This window comes from Cololabis saira, chromosome 23 (assembly GCF_033807715.1).
Source record: "Cololabis saira isolate AMF1-May2022 chromosome 23, fColSai1.1, whole genome shotgun sequence".
Lineage (NCBI taxonomy): Eukaryota > Metazoa > Chordata > Actinopteri > Beloniformes > Belonidae > Cololabis > Cololabis saira.
In genome coordinates this window covers 17,008,197-17,032,454 of record NC_084609.1, presented here as the reverse complement: position 1 = coordinate 17,032,454, position 24,258 = coordinate 17,008,197, and the positions used below count along the sequence as shown (strand labels likewise).

Genomic DNA, 24,258 nt, shown 5'->3' with positions numbered 1-24,258 from the left:
GATTGATTGATTGAAGATACATTTGATATTTCATGGTTTGCATTAATGGGCATGGCAAAATGGCTCAACAGCGCCCCCTAGAAAACTTTTATCTGCCATAACCTTTGAATGGTTTGACATAGAGAGTCCTGGGTGGTGTCATCGGACTATGTATTGAGTCCTTGACCTTCATTGGCCTGAATTAGCCCCGCCCATTCTTCTGATTGGTTGTCCCTATTTTCTGCTATAACGTTTGAATGGTTTGACATAAAGATTTGTGGGTGGTGTCATCGGACGCTGTATTGAGTCCTTGACCTTCGTTGGCCTGAATTAGTCCCGCCCCTTATTCTGATTGGTTGGCCCTATTTTCTGCTATAACTTTTGACTGATTTGACATAGGAAGTCTTGGGTGGTGTCATGTCTGATCTGCTTATGGGGGACGGTGGCCATGAGTGCGAGGGCCCGTTCATCGCTGCTTGCAGCTTTATTGTTGTTATTTTTTCAAGACTACTTGTATTATATTTTCTTTTATGATTATTTATCTTGTTACTTGATTTCTAGCAAGAAGTGGTAACATAGTTTATGGGCTCTGGACCCAGGACACTGAGTCCTGCTATCTGATAAACACATGCAAGGTGTTGTAAAGCACTCATGAACTCTAACTCAAATAGCTTTTACAAGAAAAAAATACACATTTTTGTCAATAGAGTCTAATAGATCAAAAATCCCTGTCATCTTTTTGGTCATCCAGTTTTTACTTTTGTACCTAAAAGATGTAAAATGTCAACACACATATGCACACACACTTAAAGGAAACGTGTATCAGTGAAAGGGAAGCTGGGTGGGTGGAGGGTGACTCTATTCTTGGTGACTCTTTCCTGTTTGGGTGTGGCTTCACAACACCATATCTTACTGTAGTAAACACTGTGTGAGAGTGAGTGCTTGTGTGGACATACCCTAAATCCGTTCTCACCCTCCCATTGTAGCGTCTTGAGCTCCTTTCGTGGCCATGAAGCCCTCAAAAGCCAAAGACCTGTTTCGAAGTTGTACTGTGGCCTCTTCGGGGAACATGCCTGTGTGTGTTGGGGCGTGTTGATGTCAACACGCCCTGACGTGTTTCACTGTTCTCTGCAGTAACACATGACACACACACACGTCCACACACACTACCGGCCGTACCATTTTCAGTTCTTTTTCCTGTTAGTGGAAGGCAAACTTTGAGGCTCATATCAGCTGATAGAAGAAAAGATTTGCCTGACATCCTCAGCTCTGTGACCACCATTAAAGTCGATAATGAGTGAATTAATCTTTAGGATCATTTAGAGTGATCATAATTCTGTTTTCTCTTTTTTTATGACTTAATATGATAAATTTAGCAAATTATTATAGTTTTGAGTCTTTTGAAATAAATTACAACTTATGTTTCAAAATATTGAGCTCAAAATATTGAGCTCTATAGAGTAAGAATAAGAATATCAGTAGAAGCTTCACCCAACGTTCAGATGAAGTGAACATTCAATTTAACATGTGTCATCAGTGTTAGAGTGCTAATGCTGAGATAAGCAGATTAACAGATAAAGAAATTGAGTTGACCAGGCATGTAGATTCCAGTTACCTGCAATATAGACTCTTTAAATGGTCATGAGTTGTTTGTTGATATCATTTCAAGCGTTTTGTAGTACCACCTGATGCTTTTACTTCAGTATAGTCACAACTAAGGCGAGGCATCTTTATTTGTATAGCACATTTCAGCAACAAGGCAATTCAAGTTGCTTTGCATAATAAAAACATGAGAAGTAAATAATACATAAATGAATACAAAGTCATGAGTTACAGTGCAGTGATATAATAAAGACAAGTTACACTTAAGCTAGAGTTACAGTGTAGAACTCAAATTAAAAATAATGTGAATAATTCAGTAAAAATGAGCTGTAAACAAATGAGTCTTAAACCTGGATTTAAAGGTATTGAAGGTTTTAGCATTCCTGCAGTTTTGTGGAAGTTTGTTCCAGATCTGTGGAGCATAAAAGCTAAATGCTGCTTCTCCACGTTTAGTTCTGATTCTGAGGACACAGAGCCCACATGAACCAGAAGACCTGAGAGGTCTGGGTGGTTGATATAGCAACAAGTCTCTGATGTATTTTTGGCCTAAACCATTCAGTGATTTATAAACTAACAGATGTATTTTAAAGTCTATTGTCAGAGATAAAAGGAGCCAGTGTAAGGACCTCAGAACTGGATGGATGTGGTCCACTTTAGTTCTAGTGAGAACTTGTGAAACAGCATTCTGGATTATCTGTAGCTGTCTGATTGACTTTTAAGGCAGACCTATGAAGACACTGTTGCAGTTCTCAATTTGATTGGAGATTAATACATTGATAAAGTTTTCAAAGACCTACTGAGACATAAACCCTTTGATCCTGGAGAGGTTCTTCAAGTGACTGACTTTGTAATTGTCTTAATGTGTCTCTGAAGGTTCAAGTCTGAGTCCATGACTACACCCAGATTTTGGGCCTTATCAGTGGTTAGTAGCTGTAATAACCAAAGTTGTGTGCTGACTCTCAAACACTCTTCTTTTGGTAAAAAAAAAACTACTTCAGTTTTGTTTTTTTTCATCTGAAGAAGATTATGGCACATTCACTCATTGATTTGTCCTATGCATCCACATAACACTTGTATGGGCTCATTGTCAGCTGGTGACATTTTGCTATGTAAAGTTGTGTGTCATCTGCCTTATGGGAACTTATCTTGATTTTTATTATTATTTGAGCTAGTGGAGACATGTAGCTGTTCAGCTCCAGCCTATTTTCAATGCCCATCTGCTTCTCTGCAGAAAAGGGAACAGGTTAAATAGAAGGGGTCCTAGGATAGAACCTTGGGGAACTCCACATGTATTTTTTGTAGATTCATATGTAAAATTACCTATTGACACAATGTAGTCCATCTCCTTGAAGTAACTCAAACCAGTCAAGTACTGTGCCAGAACGTCCGACTCAATTCTCTAGTTGCTCTAATAATATACCAGGGTTAAACGTGTAAAATCCTGCACTGAGGTCCAATTATACCAGCACTGTCGTTCTTCCACAGTCAACATTTATATGGATGTCATTGAACACCTTGACAAAGGCAGCACCAGTTCTGTGGTGAGCATGAAACCTGACTGGAACACATCAAGGTGGTGGTCAGAGTTAAGAAGGTAATTAACTAATAGAATACAGCTTTTTCAATTAGCTCACTGATGAAGATTTGGGATGGGTCTATAATTTTGCAATAGAAACTTCTCCAGATCGTTCTTTTTCAATAGTGGTTTGATGACTGCTGTCACACTATTGACAGCAGTCAGGTGCTTTCAGGGGGAAAGCAGCAGACAAAAGGGATGAGTTTTACTATTTGAATCAGATCAGATGCCATGATGGGTAAGACTTTCTTGAAGAGATTTGTGGGTAAAATATCGAGACAGGGGGAGAAGTTTAGCAAATCCATAATATCGTCCCAGTTCTTGTAGTTGATTGTGTAAAATTGAGTAATTTTGTCCAAATTGGTATTTATTGGACAGCCATCTTTCTGGACTTGATATTGATGTAATGACTAATTTTCTAATCTCCAGGATTTTCTCAGTAAAAAAGTTGGCAAATTCCTTGTAGGCACTTGCAGAGTGGAGTTCAGATGGTATAGACACAGGGGGTTTGTTAACCTGTCCACAGTAGCAAACAAGGCATGCCCGTTACCAATGTTTTTGTTGATGATTTCAGAATTTCAGTTGTAAATTATATCTGTGAAGTCTCTATTTATAGATATCATAGTGATCCTGGAGTCCAGTCTTTTTCCACCTTCGAGACCACCAAATAAGACCAGAAACTAACAATTTTAACTTAAAATAAAATAATACTTACCGGTGCTGACACACAAATATAATTGTATAATCTCTAGAAGGACTGTTTTCTTTAAAAAAAAAATTATTGGTCTTATAATAGAGACTTGTGGGATTGCATTACATCAGTTGTTCAAGTTTGAGTTTTTGATATATGGCTGTGACATAACCGCAACCAAAGTTTGTGGTTTCTATCGAGTCTTAAAAAAGGCCCTGTAGCACACCACTGTGAAAATACCTCAACAACAATTTGTGAATATATTTTACCTTGTCAGCCTTGAGTTTAAATTCACAATTCACTTTTTTAAAACTTCTGGCCAGATTGTAATCAAGACATCTAAGAGTCTTCATGTGGACTAACAATCAGTCACATTTAAGTTGTTTTATCATTATTATTATTAGTAGTATTGTTATTATTGTTATCATTATAACTGATGTGTTGTTATTATCATTATTGTTAAAAATAATCAGGCAAATTAAAACATTTTTATACACCAAAGCCTGTCTTTATTACGTGGTAAAGAATTATAATAATTCAAAATTTCTTCTCAAATATTAATTCCATGGTCATTATTACTTTTCATAAATTTGATAAGAATATGTTGTTTAGTTTTTTACTTGACTATGCACTGGTGTATTATCTGACTAAAACATCACTAAAACAAGACAATGAAAGTATCACTACCACTTTATTCTGACAAAACTGAAAAAAGGCAAAAAGTGTTTCCACTCAGCAGGAAGCGGGAAGCAGCTGAGAGACGCTGAAATGTCACAAGAAAAAAAAACGTGTTGCGATGTGAAGAGAGCGCAAAAAAAACGGATGTAAGTGTGCCATGTTTTTCAAAATAAAGTTGCTCATACATTTACAGCATACTGTCTAAACTTTTTCAGTTGAAAAATGTGTAAAAAATGTACCCACTAAGAGGATGAAGGTACATTATTTTTGGACAGTTGCTTTTATTTTATTTTTAATGGTGCATTGTAGAAACCTTGAGATTGTTGCCTTGTAGATTTTGTCTTTTAGTAGTAGTAGTTTATTTTTTATCTCTCTTTTTGTCAAAATAATTCAATCACCCTTTTCACTTTATGGTATAGTAAGGATTTAAAAGGCAGATTTTAAATATGTCTCTCTTTGTTGTTAACTGTTAATAATTGTAATTGATGTACCTAACAGATAGTTAAAATCTATTTATCAATAGTGGGTCAAATTTGAAATCTTCCCACATTTCTTCCTTTAAAAAAAAAAAAAATTAAAAAAGGAATAATTCAACCTGATCAACTATTTTAAATTAATTTCTGGAGTTTTCCGGCAGATCTTTCATCCTTAATATAATAATAATAATAATAATAATAATAATAATAATAATAATAATAATAATAATAATAATAATAATAATAATAATAATAATAATAATCTCAGCAGAGGTTGTACTTCCTGCATCAGCTCAGGAAGTTTAACCTGCCACAGCAGCTGCTGACCACCTTCTACTCTGCCATCATACAGTCTGTTCTCTGCACGTCCATCACTGTCTGGTTTGGATCGGCCACCAAACTAGACAGGCACAGACTGCAACGGACAATTAGGTCTGCAGAGAGGATAATTGGGACTAACCTCCCATCTATCCAGGACCTGTACTTGTCCACCAGGAAAGGGGCAGGTAGCATCTCTGCAGACCCCTCACACCCAAGACAGTCTGTTTGAACTCCTCCCCTCTGGACGGCGCTACAGAGCTCTGTACGCCAAAACCTCGACTCAGAGACAGTTTCTTCCCCCAAGCTGTTGCTCTGATAAACTTTAAACTTTATTTATTTATATAGTACTTTTCATACAGGTAGAGTGCAACACAAAGTGCTTTACATTAATAAGTAAAAAGAAACAATCTCCCTTGACCCCCCCACTCCCCGTACCCTCATTTATACGACATACACACACATACACACAGCATACTCACCCGGCACCCCCCACCCTTGTGATAAAAATGGAGTATGGCTGAGCACCGTAGACCAGGTGAGGAAACACCATCCTATGGGAACCATCCCCACCGAGAGCCGTCCAAGCCAACGACTACATGGGACACCGCCGCAGAGACCACCCCGGCCCAGACAGAGAGGGGACCACACATACCAAGATATGACTGACTGATGAACTCTCATCACTAATGGAGTCTCAGAGTAATTTACCACTGTGCAATAATAATAATAATAATAACCTTTCACTTTAAAAAAAATTGTATATATGTTAAAAAGAGCTGTCATTTGTCTATTTACTGTACAGTGAGTGAAACAACCTGAGTCAAATTCCCTGTCTTGTTCGACCTGACTTGGCCAAATAAACCTGATTCTGATAATAATAATAATAATAATAATAATAATAATAATAATAATAATAATAATAATAATAATAATAATAATAATAATAATAATAATAATAATAATAATAATAATAATAATAATAATAATAATAATAATAATAAGGCCCTGTCCCAATACTCCCCCTACCCCTCATTTTCATCACTACCCCTAAATTTTGCGCGTTCCTGTGAGGGTAGTGGTGTCCCAATTCCTCTTTTCACCTAGGGGGAGTGGAGAAAACGAGGGGTAGTGGCTATGAATTGTCCCTACGGAGCGAGGGATTTGCGATCCTCACCCGCTGACCTAGGGACCAAAACAATTCCCAGAATGCTTTGCGTCGTCATTTGCGGACTGAATAAAAAAAAAAAACCATGGCGGACATTTCTTATTTTTTAGTGAATAAAATCAATATTTTGAGTTAGTTTCTGCATAAAAATTAGTTTTGATTACATTTCTAGCGAGAAATATATATTTTACTTTCATAATATTCACTCAGTAAATGTACATAATCACTTTTTTGCCCGTTTTTTGCAACCTCGCCAGAATAAAGGCTGATTTTTTGTTCCGCGTTACACCAACTCAGGCCAACGGCGTAGGTTACGCGGCGACGCTCGCCGTACGCCGTACCCTACGCCGTACCCTACTACGCCATAGGCTCTGCGTCGATTTAACGCGGAACCATAAATCATTCTTTTTTAGGGGTAGTGAAGAAAAGAAGGGCGAGTGAAAGAAAGTAGGGCTAGTGAAGAAAAGTAGGGGGTGTATTGGGATTGGGCCTAATAATAATAGAGATGATAGTAGGTCACTTGTAGAGTGTTTTATTTTGAAACACCCACCGGAAGCGCCTTGGTTGGTACGTCAGCGCGGACTCAGACAGCGGCGGCAGCAGGAGGGAGCGGCTCTGGTAGAGCGACATTCACTCAGAGTGGGAGAGAGAACTCGCAGCGGTGTGAACGGGTGGATGACTGTAAGTAGCACTTCCCTTCCTTCGCCTCTCTATCTTATTCTTCGCGTTGTTTCGTTTAAATCTTTTACTTTTTACCCTTTCGCCACCCTAATTGTAGCCGTAGACCAGTCGGGGGCGGGCTGGGCCGGGTGTAGGTGGTCGGTAGACGGAGGAGCAGACAGGCCGAGCTGGGTTGGGTTTGCGGAAGCATCCGACCGGCGGACAGATGGACAGACAGGGGCTGGGTTAGCGAAAATATAGTTGCTTTTACACAGCCAGGAGCTGTTGCAGCAGGTGTCTTTTGTGTCATTATATCCGTATTTGGTCGCATGTGTGTGGGTTTTAGCTAGCAGCCCGTCTCCAGGTCCTCCAGGGCAGCGGGGCCTTGTGGCAGAGCAGCCCGGGGAGGGAGCCCGCTGGGGCGGCTGTAAAGCTGCGGAAGCCCCGCTGTCGTGCTGGAGGATAAAGGGAGGAAGTGAGTCAAGACTGGCTGCGGAGCTGAAGGGTTTGGAGGGCACTGTCTGCCTCTCTCACACTCTGTCTGACTTTTCTCTGACAGACAAAGCTTGGTTTTATTCCCCCGTTGTTGTACTGTCAGCAACACACACACACACTCACACTCACACACACACACACACACACACACACACACACACACTGAGTATTGACAGGCCCCACCTAGTTCTGCTTGACTCAGGGATATGTGTGTGTGTTAAGCCCATCTTTCACATCCGACAACTTTACTTCACTAGATTAACATCACCCTGCCCTCTAAAGGCCTTTTTTGGAAAAAGCGGACGTGCACCGTGACCCTATAAAACACGAGTAAATCTAGACACATTTCAGGTTCTGCCTGGTGTTGAGATGGAAAGTCTTACCTGCAGGCAGTGATAAACTGCATGAGATGAGAAAAAGTTAGTTACAAGGCCTCTTGTGTCACATATAAATAAAGGGCAGATGGAGGTGTCATCACAACAGGAAGTACTGCAAAAAAATACCCCTAGTAATACTACACAAAACATACTTCACTACAAGTAAAAGTGTCAGCCATGGGAATTGTTAAAATGCATGGAAAAGCCTCCTTTATGTTTGAATATTTTATATGTATATATATATATATATATATATATATATATATATATATGTGTGTGTATCTCCAGTAGTTTGTTAATTGTTTTGCTTGTAAGACGACCAAAAGTAGAGGTATAATTTTCTTCGTCTCAAGACGATGTCTTCAAATGTTTATTTTATCGTTCACAATCTAAATATTCTTAATTTACTGTACTTTTTATTATCAGAATCAGAATCAGAAAGGGGGTTTATTGCCAAGTTTGTCAACACACACAAGGAATTTGTTGTGGTGATTGGTGCAATACAGTAAGAATAAAAATAAAGATAAAAAATAAAAATATAAAAGCAAACACATATATATGGAGATAAACTGAGAGATAGAATAAAGTAAAATGTATAACAGGGATAAACAGAAATGTACAATATGAGGATTTAAATAGTGCCGGATAGGAATCTTTACAAAAAGTGACGTAGGATGACAGATGACAGATAAAATGTATAAACAGAAATGAACAGTATAGACAGAAATGTACAATATGGGGTTTTTAAAGTTTATTGCTTTATTGTCATTGCTAAATAAAAACACAATCTTCAAATTTCAACATATGGAACTAGGAAATAATTTACGTTTTGTGGTTTAAATGTGATTACTTAGTTTTTATTCTAATTAGAGCAGTGCAACACATAAAAAGAATAGCAAAATGTATTTTTTTTTACTGGGTCAAGTGGAGCATGATTTAAAATCTTCCCACATTATTTGCACAGTGGGCATATGTACTTACTGCTTTCAATTAATTTATTATTTATGCTGTTAAAGAATAAACTCCAGCAGTTTAAACCTCACCACTAGTTTGAAAAAAAAAAGAAAGCCTTTTAATTTTGAGGGAACTGTCAATATAATCACCGTCAACGAGCTTTTGCAAGAGAAATGGTTGTGGCAGTTAAAGTTTATTTAGAGCCCCCAATCGATGAATCAGCTAACTGCTCCAACTGTATTTACTCTTGGCTAGTTTAGTTTATAACAATGTGGAGCTGTTGGATAAGTGCAGTGGAGTTCAAACTACAGCGTTACCTTGTGATCAGTGCGAGAGCAGTCGCATGAAAACTTTCTACCAGCGCCGCAGAGCTTTTCTTCTGTTTATTGTTGATGCTGTCATGTGGGTCTAGTTGTCATTTCTGAGATTGACAGTTGCAGACTAGAACAACTGTGTGAACTGTTTTACTCTCTTCATTGTAAAGCTCTTTAGTTTTAAGGTTATCGCTGATCATTTGGATATGTGGTTCCCATTAGATTGTATACTATTTAAAATAATGTCTGACACTTGCCTGTCCTGCAGCCTCTGCTATAACTCTGACATGGATGTTCAGATTTTCTTCTTCAGTGGTGAAAGCCAACACAACTCTGGTGCTAAGGTGTACATTTCACCATTAAAAACCTCGTTGACTCAGCTTTCTTAATCAAAAATCAAATCCTACATAATGTGCTGGAAGTTTGAATATAATGCACAGTTTTTTGCTTGTAATGAACTGAATTTATTTCTCTATAATCTGGGTGATATCAGATGAACTGGGCAAAGACATCATTTGCAATTGCAACATTTTTCTCCGTCATTTTTTAAAAGCCTTTTAAGTCTTTCTTAGCAAATGAGTCACATGTGGCTCTTTATCCCCAGAACATCGTACAGTTCAAAGTGATCTTAAACTATTGCTTTCATTAGCTGTATTTGGTTTCTCCTTTTTTTCTTATTAATTACTGACTGATAGGTCTGATTCTCTCTCAGAATCCAGCAGACTGTGAATGTTGTTGGACCAATCTTAGCAGCAACTTACTCACATCCTGTTTTTTTTATCTGCAGTATTGAAATGTCATCAGATGTGCAGCAATTTAAATTAATTGAAAAGAATTTTTTTTTTAATTACTCTCATGACATGTATTGGATTTGTTAAAGTGATGATTTATAGACACAATTTTAATAATGCTCTGACTGGCTGATTCTGATTTTCTTGATGACTAATCAACTGCATACAATAATAAAATCAACCAGCGATCGATAGCAGAGGCTGCAGGCTGTGATTTACCTCATTGTCTCAAGCAGTTTGGGTATTTTTCCTTGCAGGCTGTTCAAAGTTGGAGTGTCAAAGACATTCTTTCCATTGACTTGGCCATAGTGATGCATTTAATGAGTGGAAAAAATTGGTTTTCTCTCAACATGCACATTAAAAAAAAGATTGATAAAAGCTTCAAATCATCAGCAAAACAATTGTCGCCTCTGGTTTTTATTGTGAGCTTTATTTAAATATGGCTCAGCCAACAAGCACACTGAGGCTTTCCTCTGATCTTCAGCATCTTGGCCGTGCTGTTCTGTTTCCGTTATGACGGTTGTTCATCTCGCTGTGTTCAGTCAGCGAGATGTTTCACTGGGAGTTGAGATGAGGAAACTCCAGATTCAGTACCCCACAGATCTTGGGACAGGTTTGCAGGAAGGAGGTTCAAATGTAAACTTAGGAAATGGAAGATGTCTGATATTCAGCTCATCTACTTTTCCCTTCACTGGCCTCCCTTCTGCTGCTCCAGTTGGAGACTTCCTGCGATTTGTTAAACTCGTCTGGACATGTTGCATCAAACTATGGAGCGACGTAGCAAGATCAGCCCTGTTCAGCGCTCCAGGCACCAACATTTCTCTGTGCTTTCACTTACAGTCAGGCTGAAAAACTCCATGTGGAAACGCCTCCCTCAGTGATTTTTTTTTTTTTCGTACATTCATCTCCAGGCTATGCAAAGATGGTAGTTCAGCAATGATTATTAAATCATATACACAAATACAGATACATCAGAAGGCCCATAAAAGTTTACATATTAACTTCTGAGAGTTTGAAATTATTACAGGTCAGTGTTGATGTTAACAACGATATTTCATTCTGGCTGTCAAAAGAATTTGAAGTTCGTAAAAAACATTTAAGAAGCTTGTTTCCATCAGCTGTTTTGGAGTGAATAAACTAGTGTATGCCTTGTGGTGATCAGGTGGCTTTCTGTGATTACACTCCACATGGCTGTAATATCCAGAGTAGTGGTCGCTAACCGGAAACTGAAATTTGAGGAAGAAGATGCAAAGATAAACTGATTATCTTCAGGAGTTGTACTTTTGTCTTTATTCTGCCACGTCGGAGACTGTTGGACACATTTATTTCCCATAGGCAGAAACTGTTGATCACTCATATGATCACTCATGTGATCAATCATGACAATAACATCTTCCCAAGCTGATTCACTCAAGCCATTTCCAGTCCTCCTTATGTGGATCAACTGAAAAAAAAAACTTCCAACAAGCGTAGAAACTTGTTTTCAATTTGTTTCTGTTCAATCAACTCTTTTCCAATTTGCATATTCAAAATCAATCAATCAACTTTATTTCTCTAATGTTTTTTGCACAGTTACCGATCACAAAATGATCACAATAGAGTAAAATAGGTAAATAATATGATGAATATACAAACAAAACCAGCTAAAATAACATAGGCAGGTTACCCAGTCAACTAAAAGGTTGTAAAAGTGACTAAACATCAGAAAACGCAAACAAAGTTGAAAGCGACAGACAGCAGGCCAAACACACTGGTGCCATCTGGGGAAAAAAAGGGAGAGTTGGTCACGAAATGAGCACGAAAGTAAGAGTTGTCATTGGGTGCCCCTACACTCATGAAGCCTTTCAGTTTGGCAGAGCTGAAGTCCGCCCTGAGTTTCACACAAACTTGTTTCCATCCCTTATTATGTACATTAACTTTTCCTTTAAAAGGGCAAAGAAGCATCTCTATCGAACACAAAAAACAGTATTATTTTGGATTTTTACAATTTCCATCAACTTTTTCTAATGTACAACTTAAGAAATCTGACCAAAAATCCCCAATAGGACGGTTACATTTATTCTATGATAGTTGAGCTTTAAATTACACATTTTTATCTTTGGCGTCCGAATGATGACATTTTAACAGAACTGCTACAGGCTACTTTTTAATGGTTTGTTAGCGGATTTGTGCTGTCTAAGATTTTTACTGGGCAGCTTTCAGGTGTGAATGTGAGCGATCAGCTTACAATTCTCAGATAGTTAAAGGTTACATAGGATGTTGTTGCTACACAACTGAAAGCATGTATCCTTGTACTCATCAAATGTCCTGGGCGGTTGCTAAGTCACTGTTGCCAAGTGAGGATAGTCATTAGTGAAGTCGTGTGTCACTATAGTAAACAAGCAATGAGTGAAGAATGTTGGTGTCTAAAATAGATACTGGTGTCAGAAATGTCAACATTTTTCCAGACATGAAGAATTTACTTCTACATAAACAGATCTCTGAAGTTGGCCACGTCCCTCGATCAAAATGATTTGAAAATAGGTTTTGGGCAAATCAGAAATGATCCAAGTGTGAGTTGAAAAAGTCAATATCATACAAATGGCAAATTAAATTTTTTCATTTAAATATATATTTTTCTTCTTTATTCTTCCATAATTTGTTAAAATGTTTTTAATTGATTCCATGTACAGGTGTAGAACACATCTTGTCAAACCAAACCACAAGTAGTGTGATTTTTGAGTATGTAAGGCAGAAAGACTTGAATAAGTATTTGCAAAATTTCCTGTCGTTTTATTGTATGTAGTGATTTATTATATGCAGATGCAGTTTTAGGATATTTCATATATGAAAACAGGAGTTAAAAATTCACATGACTTGCTGCACTGGACGTGTTAACAAGTAGAACAGCATCAGGGTGCTCTTTATGCCGATGACACCGCTTTTTTTCTTCAAGACATCAAGAAAAAACTTCCAATATTATTAAAAAAAAAAAAAAAAAAAAGTGCTGCAAGTTTTTTCTAGATAAATCAAATACTTAGAAAAATCAGTTTTAGTATGGATTGCAGGGAAAATTATAAAATTTAACTTATCTATTAATATAAGAGAATGATTTCTCCATGTATTTTGCTTATTTGACCTAAAGATTATCAGGAGAAAACTGCTATATATATAATATGCCGTTCAGCTTCTCATAGATTATCCTACAAACCTACATGTAATGGTGTATTTTAAATTTTTTTTTATTTTTTAAATGAAGAAATTAACCATAAACGCTTACGTTGAGTCTGGTTTTGTTGTCAGTTTGTCCATCGCTGTTGTGTTGAGCTTACTGGTCAGAAATGGGGCTTCTAGGCAAAATCACATACTGGAAAGATGGCATTTAGAGAGAAATGTTAGTGTTTGGTCTTGACAGCACCTGCTAAACACACACACTTATCTCATCACCATGGTAACATCAGCAGACCCTCATTAGCAGAGATGAGAAACTCAGTGTGTGTGTATATTTCTGTATCCTTGTGAGGAAATCATGGCTGCTTCTCTCTTTAAACAACTGTAAACAAACAACACAAATATGCACTTCAGTGGGAAACATTTTAATTAAATTTTTTTTTTAGTTAGTTATTTGTTCATTACGGCTCACCTTTGAAAATAAACCACTCAGTTGCCTTTTATTTCATCTTTCATATTAAAACTGATAGTAGAGACAGTAATTATCACAAGATAAGTGGTTTTGAACCTTTTTTACTCATCTCAGAATATAAAAACACATCACAAAACAGGACAAGCTCTTTTTTTCTCCACAGGAGAACGCCTTGAACTTAAAATAAAGTGCTGTACTTGTTTGTTTGAGAATTAAAATGGATGCATCAGATGGTAAAGGCTGACATCAGATGTTCAAATGTCTGCTGAAACAGTCATTGCTGTATTGAGACGAGCTTCCAGCGCGTGCGTGTGTCGCAAGAAACGAGATTAAAACATTCTGGTAACAACATCAGCCTTGTGTCTTTTGAGCTCAGGTAATGCATCCGATTTCTGAAACTTGCATCCCTGACTACAGAATAAGACGGATCACCCAGAGCCGAACGTTTCTGGTTTTCCTCTTATTGGTTTGAATTTTTTCATTACTTTGCTCTTGAGCCTTTTTCTTTGATGGACAGAGAGATGAAAATGGTCTCTTTTCAATATGTACAAATTAAATTTCAAGTGCACATCATGACGGAGACTTTTCCTAAGAAACAGACTGACCCCAAAAGAAAATAAATTTTACTATTTTCTCTGAACTTGTCTTGAAAGTAAGTAAAATTTATGAGAAATAATATAACATTGTTGCTTTTAGGGTCTAACTTAGTGTCATGTTGGGGGTCCTCATATCGATAGAAATTTAAACTTGTGCAAGTCTCAGTTTCTGTCATACTGCTTTTTGTTGCCATGACACCACGGTTTGCACATGCTCAGTGAGGCATGACTGGTATGCGCGCACACACGCGCATATAGGAACATGGCAACAGTTACCAGGAAGGATTCCAGCATCGTGACATCGCCACCAGCTGTGTAATCACCTGATCGCACTACTTTCATGAACGCCCAACTCCCCCTGATGCATGCTGGGTATTTATTACCTCCCAGCGAGAGGCAGGACATCCGTGTATGTGTAATTGATAGTTTTATAGCTCCAGGTACTATTGGCTCTATGTGATGCTGCTCTGTGATTGGCTGACATTAGCACTGACATTATCTCTCTCTCTCTCACCCAGCAGACAGACAGTCAGGATGCGTGAATACAAACTGGTTGTTTTGGGATCAGGAGGTGTCGGAAAGTCAGCACTGGTAAGTCCCAGCTTGGATGTCATCACTCAGTTGTTTGTATCAAACCACAAGACTTTACTGATGTCAGTGAACACACCCTCTTCACAAGCTCGGGCTCCAAGAACACACGCTCAAACTTCAGCACCTTTTTAAATATTGTCATTTACTTGAACACACTAAAGCTCCAAACAGATGCAGGCTTTATTAATTTGTTTATATATGACAGTACAAAATGGAGTAATATATGATACAATAAATGGTTTCCACGTGCATATAGCATTCTGAAAGTTCAGTAAATTTGTTTTTAGCCAATCCACGAGAAAAGTAATCATAAGAGACATTAGAGAATGTAAACAAGTACAGTGACATTCAATTAGATACGGTTCAATTCAATCCAATAATAATGTGATTATATACCATTTCAGTTCAGTTCCCAGATAGCAAAATATGATGAATCAACGTTGAAATATGGTTAGGCAGAAATATTGAATCCACGTTGAAGCCTGACATTTAAATAATGCAACAAGTGGTTGGCAATAAATGGTATACGTTGATATAACATTGATTAGATGTTGGCATTAAAATTCACCCACAAAACAACATTGATTCAATGACATCTTTTCAACATTGGTTAAAAGTGTAAGCCAATCAAAAATCAACCTTTTTGACCATGATTCAACATTGAATGAATATCGTTTGTTATCTGGGTTAAAATTAATTTAAAGACAATTTATAAAAATCAGCCTAGCAAAGGAACCCAGCAGATCACATCAAATCTTCCGTTCAGTTTAATCCCAAGCCTGAGCGCAACCCACAGCAGAGGGGAAAGCTCTCAATTAAAAAATAAATACAGTCGATTGTTGAGTGGAAACCTGCAGCTCAAGAAATTTTAAACATCTGAATCAATTTACTTATTTTATTGTTAATGAAAGACAGCATAGACACCAGATAGCCATCAAGCCGGCGTTTGACTTTTCTGTCGTTGAACCAAACTATTTTACACCCATTATAAAACTAAACAAAAAAGGGTGAGCGGAAACATTTAAAATGAAAAAGAATGATCATCTTACTCCAACAAAATGCCTGAGAAAATGCTCATACTACCAGAATTGTGTGCTTACTTGTGTTGGTAGACGTTGACAGTCGTGCTGGATTTATTATCAAACTTTTTAAAAGTGGGAAAAAAACCCTCTGAAATCGGCAGTACTCTTGATGCCCCACTGTGATGAAGTTCCTCATGAAGCACAACTTTCAAAAGTTCCTAACATGTAATTGAAACACTTCTACTACAAAACTGACCGTTTTTAACCATTAAACTTGCCACTAGTGACACATTAAGACTGTACCATGGTCTGTTTTTGTTTTCCCAGCATTGCATCACACATGCAAAGTTAGTTTCTGTTTCTCCCTTCCCAATCTTGTTTTTAAAATGGAAAAACGCACTTTCATTCCTCCATGTTTTTCCTTGCCATTTAATTGCAATTTAAAAACTTACAAATGATACAAAGTTTTTTTTTTTTTACTGTGTTGTGACTTTTTTCTTATGCTGCACACATCCCATGGTTTTCCTGCATAACTTTTACAAAACTGATCCTGCCACCTTTTTTCCTAAACCTTTTTAAATACTCTGAAATTAAAAAACAAAACAAAAAAAAAACCCCCACACTTATTCCAAGTTGGTATGTAACATGTTAAATATTTCAAAGTGACTGTTTATGGTCTGTATAGGGATTAATTGATTGCAGGATAAGAGGAAAGCCCCTAGTGGTCAGTTGAGAAGCTGCAGTTTTCCTCACTGCATCTCGAGTGGGTGAACTTCTTCTCTTATTAGCACAGTATTGTCAGTGGCTCTTTCGTCAATTCAGAAGATCTATGTGTCCTCATGTGATCAAAAGTGGTTTACATAATTTAAAAATGTTCCTAACAAGTCTTTCGAACACAAGTGATTTCTCAAATATATAACATTTGTGAAAATAGCTTTATTTACAGATAACATTTTTCACTTGCGTTTCAAGACTGCCTGGTAGAAAAATAAAAGATATTTACAGGAGGTCTGCAACAAATAATTGACATAAGTGACAAAAATAATTACAAAATTAGTTGCCAGTAAATTTAATAATCGATTATTAAACGTTTACGTCATCACACACCTGTTTCACACTTGTCCAAGGAATAATGGTGTTTATGTTTACTTTTAATGACATCAGTCAATAATCAAGTTATATCAATCACATATTTTTGACTGAAGAAATCATTTTCAGTATGCCTTAAACAATCTTAGGCTAATTTCATAACCTAATAGCTGGGAGAAAATAGTTCAAGTCATTGCACTATTCATTTTAATTATGGGTAGATTAATGGATCAAAAAAAAAGTATTTAATTGCAGCCGTAATTTAAAGTAAAACTTGAGTTTAAAAAGTTCTCAAGCAATTTTTAGTTCTGATTTCACTCAAGCTTGAACGTGAGTGCAGACTGACAAACGCTCCAGTGTCTCAGTCGTGTGCAGGCTCACAACAAAGAAGTGCTTCACTCCCTATGATATAATGGAGACGTGTCAGTGTGGTGCATCAATTCCATTCTGATGACTTCCAGCGAGAGCAGAATAGAGCTGCATTAAGACAACTGCTCGACTTGTTCTCTGTCTCTCTCTCTCTGCAGACTGTCCAGTTTGTTCAGGGAATCTTTGTGGAGAAATATGACCCGACGATAGAGGATTCCTACAGGAAGGTAGGACAGATCTGGTCTTCAGAGCTCCTCATTATTATTATTGTTATCATCTTGTTATGATGCACATGTGTTCATCTCATCATAAACTGTCATCTTCACAACACATTTACATTTAACACATTTATTTTACATGTTGTTCACCAGTCAGTAAAAAGGGTGTTTTGATAGCAAATTTGAATTCAGTAAGATTTGGAGTTAGATCTTGGTCTGGATTGATTCTGGCGCCGGAAGACTTTTTAATACTAATAATGGACAAATACCAGTTGGTTCCAGTGAAAGCGCTTGTTCATGCACTGAATTAGATTTAACTGTTGGCCTAAGTACACTTCAAGACTAGAAATAAATGTGATAAAATCAGAATTTAGATTTTTCAAGCCCCAAGTGTTGTCCCTCATCCTCTGAAGGCCACAGGATGGTACAGGAGCTACTCTGTTGATCTGAACCTGATAACATGTCTCATTAATGAGATTTTAATGACATGAATTGATGGAAAAACTTAAACATTTCAGAAAATAATGATGTTAAACATTTTTGTCTCTCTTTTCAGCAAGTAGAGGTCGATGGGCAGCAGTGTATGCTGGAGATCCTGGACACAGCAGGAACAGTAAGATTTACATGTGTATGAACCACTACAGTGCACATGTGTTTGCCTGTTTCCCTGACGACCTCCGTGTGTGCCTGTTTGTGTGCGTGTAGGAGCAGTTCACGGCGATGAGAGACCTGTACATGAAGAACGGTCAGGGCTTCGCTCTGGTTTACTCCATCACAGCTCAGTCCACCTTCAACGATCTTCAGGACCTCAGGGAGCAGATCCTGAGAGTGAAGGACACTGAAGATGTATGACACACACACACACACACTCACTATTTTGAACAGTTTGACTTCTTAACAATCACAGATTTATTTCCTTTAAATGAACAGTCATTCGTTGACTGAAGTGATTCTCAGTGAAGAATGCAGCTTCGTGGTCCCTCTAAACTCATAAATAAAAATAGTATAAACAAACTATCACTGAGAGACATCTGAAGGCAGATGCCTCTTACTCGTTGCTTTCTTCAAAGGGAAATAATGGAAAGGTGTAGCTTTGCTGCCACCTGCTGGACATGAGGTCTATGTTAGGCCACACCTTTGTAAAGCTATTTTCACACAGGTGCGGCAGCTCTGAAATGATTTGGATGTTTTCCAATGCTTGAATCCGATTGGCCAGATTTTGTCCAGAAGTAAGCTTTAAGTCCTAAATATCTCATACTTAGGCCATGTGTGACTGCAGGAACTAAATGCTCAGGTTATGTTCCATTGATCTGAGTGTGCACTGCTGCTTTTTGTTGTGCTTGCGTGTTTATTTCTATTAGTATTATAAATTCTTCTCATGAAAGGTAACATCTCTTGAAAATAAAATGCTTTTAATTTGTAAACATTCAAAAGAATAAAGGTATTAATAGAAAATGTTAAGTTGAACCAGAAATGCAGAAATTGTGAGCTGTAATAAAATATGAAAAACAAATTCAGAAATTATAGATTTATTTTTAGATGAAAAGAATAATTATCTTAATCAAACGCATGCATAATAAATCACTGAAACAATTTTTTTTTTCATTTGGAAATTGTTGTAAATGAATTAGTTATTAAGTCAACACTGTTTGCAGCTCACAACAGATTTGATGTCAAAGGGTATTAGAAAACCCCTCAGTTAAGAATATGTAGGATAATCATTACTGTCCTTTTATATACTAAAAGTACATTTAAAGCAGCGCAACACATTGGCACTAAACCTCCAATGTACTGATGGAACAAAGCATTTAATTCCATTCATTTCATCAATAATTAATAATAATAATAATTAATGCCCAAAGGGAAATTATATAAATGTGTGAAGATCAATTTTTTGCTCACGCATATATTTTTCATGTTTCCATATTTATATATTTTTACTTGTACATATTCTATTTTTATTCTCCGCTTTATTTTTATTTTATAATAAAATAATGCACCTTCAGATTGCCACTTCAATTTCGTTGTATAGTTAAATGTGCAATGATAATAAAAGGCTTTGAACTCTGAGTAAGCCAGTCTTGCGTAGTGTTTGGATCATTGTAGTAATCTTTGTTGTGGTGTTGTAGGTTCCAATGATCCTGGTTGGGAACAAATGTGATCTGGAGGTGGAGCGTGTGGTGGCCAAAGAGTCGGGCATCGGCCTCGCCCGCCAGTGGAACTCTTGCGCCTTCCTGGAGACTTCGGCTAAGAGCAAGATTAATGTCAACGAGGTGACCACGCACGATACACACACTTTGTTTCAATTTTATCACTATTATAAAACTCAAACCAAAAACCTTGTTTTCCATGAACGTCAGATGTTTGTCCCTTTTAATTATAACGTCTTTGTGTCTTTGCAGATCTTCTATGACCTCGTCCGACAGATTAACAGGAAGAGTCCAGTTCCAGGAAAAACCCGCAAAAAGTCCACCTGTCAACTTCTCTAATAACAGGTGAAACTTAAACAACATAAACAATAAGTACACACAAACACAGATGTATCGTACTTGTTATGTTTACATACACTCCGGTTGTTTTCTCTCCAGTTTTCCCCTCACTTGACCAACAACCTACAAACCAACCAATCACAGGACATCTTCCAGCTAGCCATGCCCCTTTAACACGACATGTCATCATCAACATCAGCCACTTCTGACCTCTGTTACCATGACGACCACTTCTACTATCCCCCCCATGATACTTTCTAATGGAGTCTATTGCCTTGGAAACATAAAAACCAAACATCAAAAGACTGTGACGGTGATGATGATGATGATGAAGACACTGCTGTTGCAGGAATGCGGGGGCTGTCCGAACAACTGCCCTGATTTAAACTGCAGTTCCCATCATGCTCTTTGTTGGGCCACTCTGTGCTGGAGAGTGGTATTTTGCTTTCTGATTTTTAAAAGTTTCTTTCACTTCTCTTCTTTTCCTTTTACTTGTTTTCCAGCAGTCCCAAGCCAGTAGCAAACAGTTTGACCATCAGCCATGTTGGAGCTGCTGTTGCCGCGGGGACAACATGTCTAACATGGCTGACTGTGTGTTTTAGTGTGGCTGTGGTTGAACCTGTGGATCCTTACAGTGATTATTATTACAGTGGTTATTATTATAATTCTGTGTGAAAAGACATAAAATCAGTCAATGTTTTTGATTTTAATTTTTTGGGTTGGGATGGGAGGGACTGGGGCGGGGGAGTGCAGCAGGTCCTGACAACGGCTCACTGCGCTGCTCAGACTGAGCTCACCTGAGTGGGCTCGCAGCTAACTCACATGGCAACACTGAAAGAGAATGCCAACATAGAAACTGTTAAAATGCGTCATTTGGCCTAAAAGCTCAATTTAATAAAACACTCTTTGTTTGGATTTACATTTGGAAAAAGAATTGTGTACATGTTCAGCTACTTGTTATGCTTATGATACAGCTGGTCATGTCGCTGGATGTGATGCATTTATGAAAGCTCGAAACATTTAGATTTACCCAGCATCTGACAAAATGCATTTAAAGCATTATGAAACCAACACTAATGTTACACATTTTGTGAAGCATTAGAATCAGATGTCCGCTGTTTCTTGACCTGCGATTGACCTTGCTAATGTGTTAGCTGTTTGACGAAAAGCTCATGATACCAAGTCACTATTTCTGTTTCTGAGCTTTTCTCCGTACAAAAGAAAAAAAAAACATGGGGATGTTGCTGTGAGCTTCTATCTAGTTTGACTTTCCAGAAAGCATTGTACGTTCCAAAAAACACACAAACATGGTTAGCTAAACAAACATTGTCAACTTGTTGCTGCATTAGAGGAAGTATAACTATGCTGTAACCTCGAGACAAACAAGATATCATTGGTGAGAGCCGGCTTGTGATCCTAGCAGCGCAGTGAGCTTGATCCGGACCTGCTGCTCAGGGCAGACATGTTGCCTTTAGACAGCAGACTCACACTGGTCCAGTACCTTAACTCTGTGTGTGTGTGTGTGTGTGTGTGTGCGTGTGTGTATGTGTTTGTGAGTGTGTTTTGAGAGCAGGTGAGCCGCATAATTACAGTGAACAAAACCAGTTCCTGTAATGGCCCGGGGGGGTTGTGTTACATTTACTGAACAGAATCCCCCACAGTTGTTACCGTATTAGTAACCATATTAGAACCTGTTTTAAACTTTTTTTTTTCTTTTAATAATAGTCACTCATTTGAGAGGGAAACACTGAATTATCGGCTGTGTTATCAACGCTCCCTTTAACTGATGGTTATATATTGAATCATTAAGGTATGGAAGACCAACTTGTTAAATTGTTGGCATGGACTACTCCCCCACACCTGGATGATTTTGGTGACAATATTCCCATCAATTAAAGAAAGAAGCTGATATAAAATCTTAGTGTTTATGTTTAACAGTAGCTTAGCTGGATGAGACTGAGAGGGGTTGGGCTTAAAAGCACGAGCCCCGCCTTTGTGTGATATGGGCGTGGCCTCTGAAGCAGCAGCTGCAAAAAGCCTCTCAATATTTCCTCTTCAGTGTGAAACGAGTGGTTAGATTACAGAAACAGTTCGTTGGACCAGTGACCTCTGTGAGTACTGCTGCGCACAGTGTTGTACCATCAGGAGTATTGTGGTACACCGTGGTACTGCTGTCAGTATTCTGGTTCTCCTCAAGTACATTCAGTCATGTAGCATGTTGATGTTTCTGTCAGTACTCAGTCTGACCTCCCAGAGGTGCTGCAACAGTTTGCATGCCGAGCAGAAGCTTCCAGCTGAAACGTCTGTTTGCAGCCACAGTGAAGTGATGGTAATGTATAGTATAAATACAGTTGTTGCTCAAAAAAAGAAAAGAATCCCCTGATGACTATATAGCCTAGGAAACCCTCCTGATAAAGACTTAATTTCACTTGCTTTTACTCTTATTCATCAGCAATCAATAGCCAGAGACTGGAGAGCAGAAATCACCCATTAGTTTCATTTGTAGACCGTCTAAATGATGATTTTACAGCCTACAGCTTCTGTGGTTGCACCGGCCACAAATGGGCCGCAAACGTACACAAACATGAAATTTCTGCTTTTATCAGTGCTTTGTTGTATTTTTTCAGCTTTATAAGAGAGGTTTCCCATTATTCATTTATAATCAGTTTGCAAAACATTTATTTACACTGTAATATAATTGTAAAGAGATATAAGGATATTAAAGTTATTTTTATCGATTTTATCCACATTCAGACTCATTCTTAGATGGGTCTACAACATTTAGCATCAAGGTTTCTTTGTGACCATGTAAAATATTTTTGAATGTATGGATAGCTTATTAGGGTTTATTAATTTAAAAAAATAGTTGATGTATTAGTGTTATAAATAAGTCATAGATACACGTTTTATGTTCTCATAGCCATGTATATACTGATAAATGCTTTAAATGTCCTTATACCTCTTTGCATCTACTTTTAATAGCATTATTAACAGTTCATTAAGTGCTTATTTACAGCTTGTCAATCCTGGGAAGAAGCGTTTCAAGTGTTCATGGTGGACTGACGTAGTTGCAGTGCGTGCTTGAGTCATGAAAGCTGTTGTTGCATTCAGACCTTTCTGGCCTCCACACAGGCTGCAGCAGCATTCATCACTTCAGGTGAACTCTCTCATGTTTTACAGCTCAGGCCCAAGTCGCATTCTGGATGTTTGGCAGATCTAGAGTCAGTCAGGCAAACTCTTCTCTTAACGCATACTGAGGCCTTAACAATTCTGGTAAAGGGGGGTTGTCGTAATACGTGTTAACATTAATGAACGATTTGTAAACATTTGACTAATGCTATAACGGCCTGTAATGTAGTTGAAAGCAGATATGTTTTTGATGGTTTCAAAGGAAATGTTATAATTGATTTAGATATTGTGCAATAATAAACATTTAAATCGTCAATGTATCTGCTTTCAACAACATTGTAGTGCATTATGGAACATTTATTATCTGTTTAATAAATGCTTGTATATATAGACAACCACACACATCCTGAACCAGAAAACATGACTTTCTCAAAATGTTAGATTTCTTGTTAAACATGTCAAAGTGACAAACAAGTGATGATTGCAGCTGCAGCTGTGCAAACAGGAAAAAATGTTTTTCCATTCCTGAAATGAATCTGCTTCTTTTTCTCTGTATGGCATGATGACCAGTGAAATGTAAAAGAAACCAGATCAGCCAGTGGAGTATCAGATTAAAACTCTCAATGGTGTGGCTGATGGGAGATTTGGAACTGGTATTAAAGTGGTCTGAACTGGTTCTGTTCCATTACAGAAACCCACAGCAGCAGCGGGAGAGGCAGGGAAGGGGAGGGGGGCTGAAGCCAAATGTAAAGAAAAACTAAAAAGCCTTAAATGAATAAAAGTGGTGCAATTTTGTAACAGCAACCTGTGATGTGGAGTCATTCTGGATTAGAAATGCAGAGACATACAAGGGAAAAGTGAACAGTCATCCCAGTCTAAAAATGTTGTGGGTTATGTGTGTTTATAGAAATACAAAACTATTAAATTGGTTATTTTGTAAAATAAACCTTTTTTTTTCTTTCATTTGCTTTGATAATTCCTGGCAACATGCGGTGGTTTATGTTAAATAAAATAATATGTATTTCAAAGCTGACGTCATTACAACCGTCTTCAA

General features: G+C 37.6%; 1 protein-coding gene across 2 annotated transcripts; it reads left to right on the top strand.

Annotated features, from left to right (window-relative positions):
* The first annotated feature begins 7,083 nt into the window (after positions 1 to 7,083).
* On the top strand, positions 7,084 to 24,232 carry LOC133424315 (ras-related protein Rap-1b). 2 transcript variants are annotated; one of them, XM_061714830.1, is made up of 8 exons: positions 7,084 to 7,169; positions 14,816 to 14,888; positions 17,527 to 17,595; positions 18,143 to 18,199; positions 18,292 to 18,432; positions 19,716 to 19,859; positions 19,989 to 20,081; positions 20,175 to 24,232. In XM_061714830.1, exons 2-7 carry the CDS (start codon positions 14,832 to 14,834, stop codon positions 20,073 to 20,075), a joined length of 555 nt encoding a protein of 184 aa, XP_061570814.1. In that variant the 5' UTR covers positions 7,084 to 7,169; positions 14,816 to 14,831; the 3' UTR covers positions 20,076 to 20,081; positions 20,175 to 24,232. The 2 variants fall into 2 exon arrangements, with proteins under 2 accessions (XP_061570814.1, XP_061570815.1); XM_061714831.1 differs by having other exon boundaries at positions 7,087 to 7,169; positions 14,819 to 14,888.
* The last annotated feature ends 26 nt before the right edge of the window (positions 24,233 to 24,258 follow it).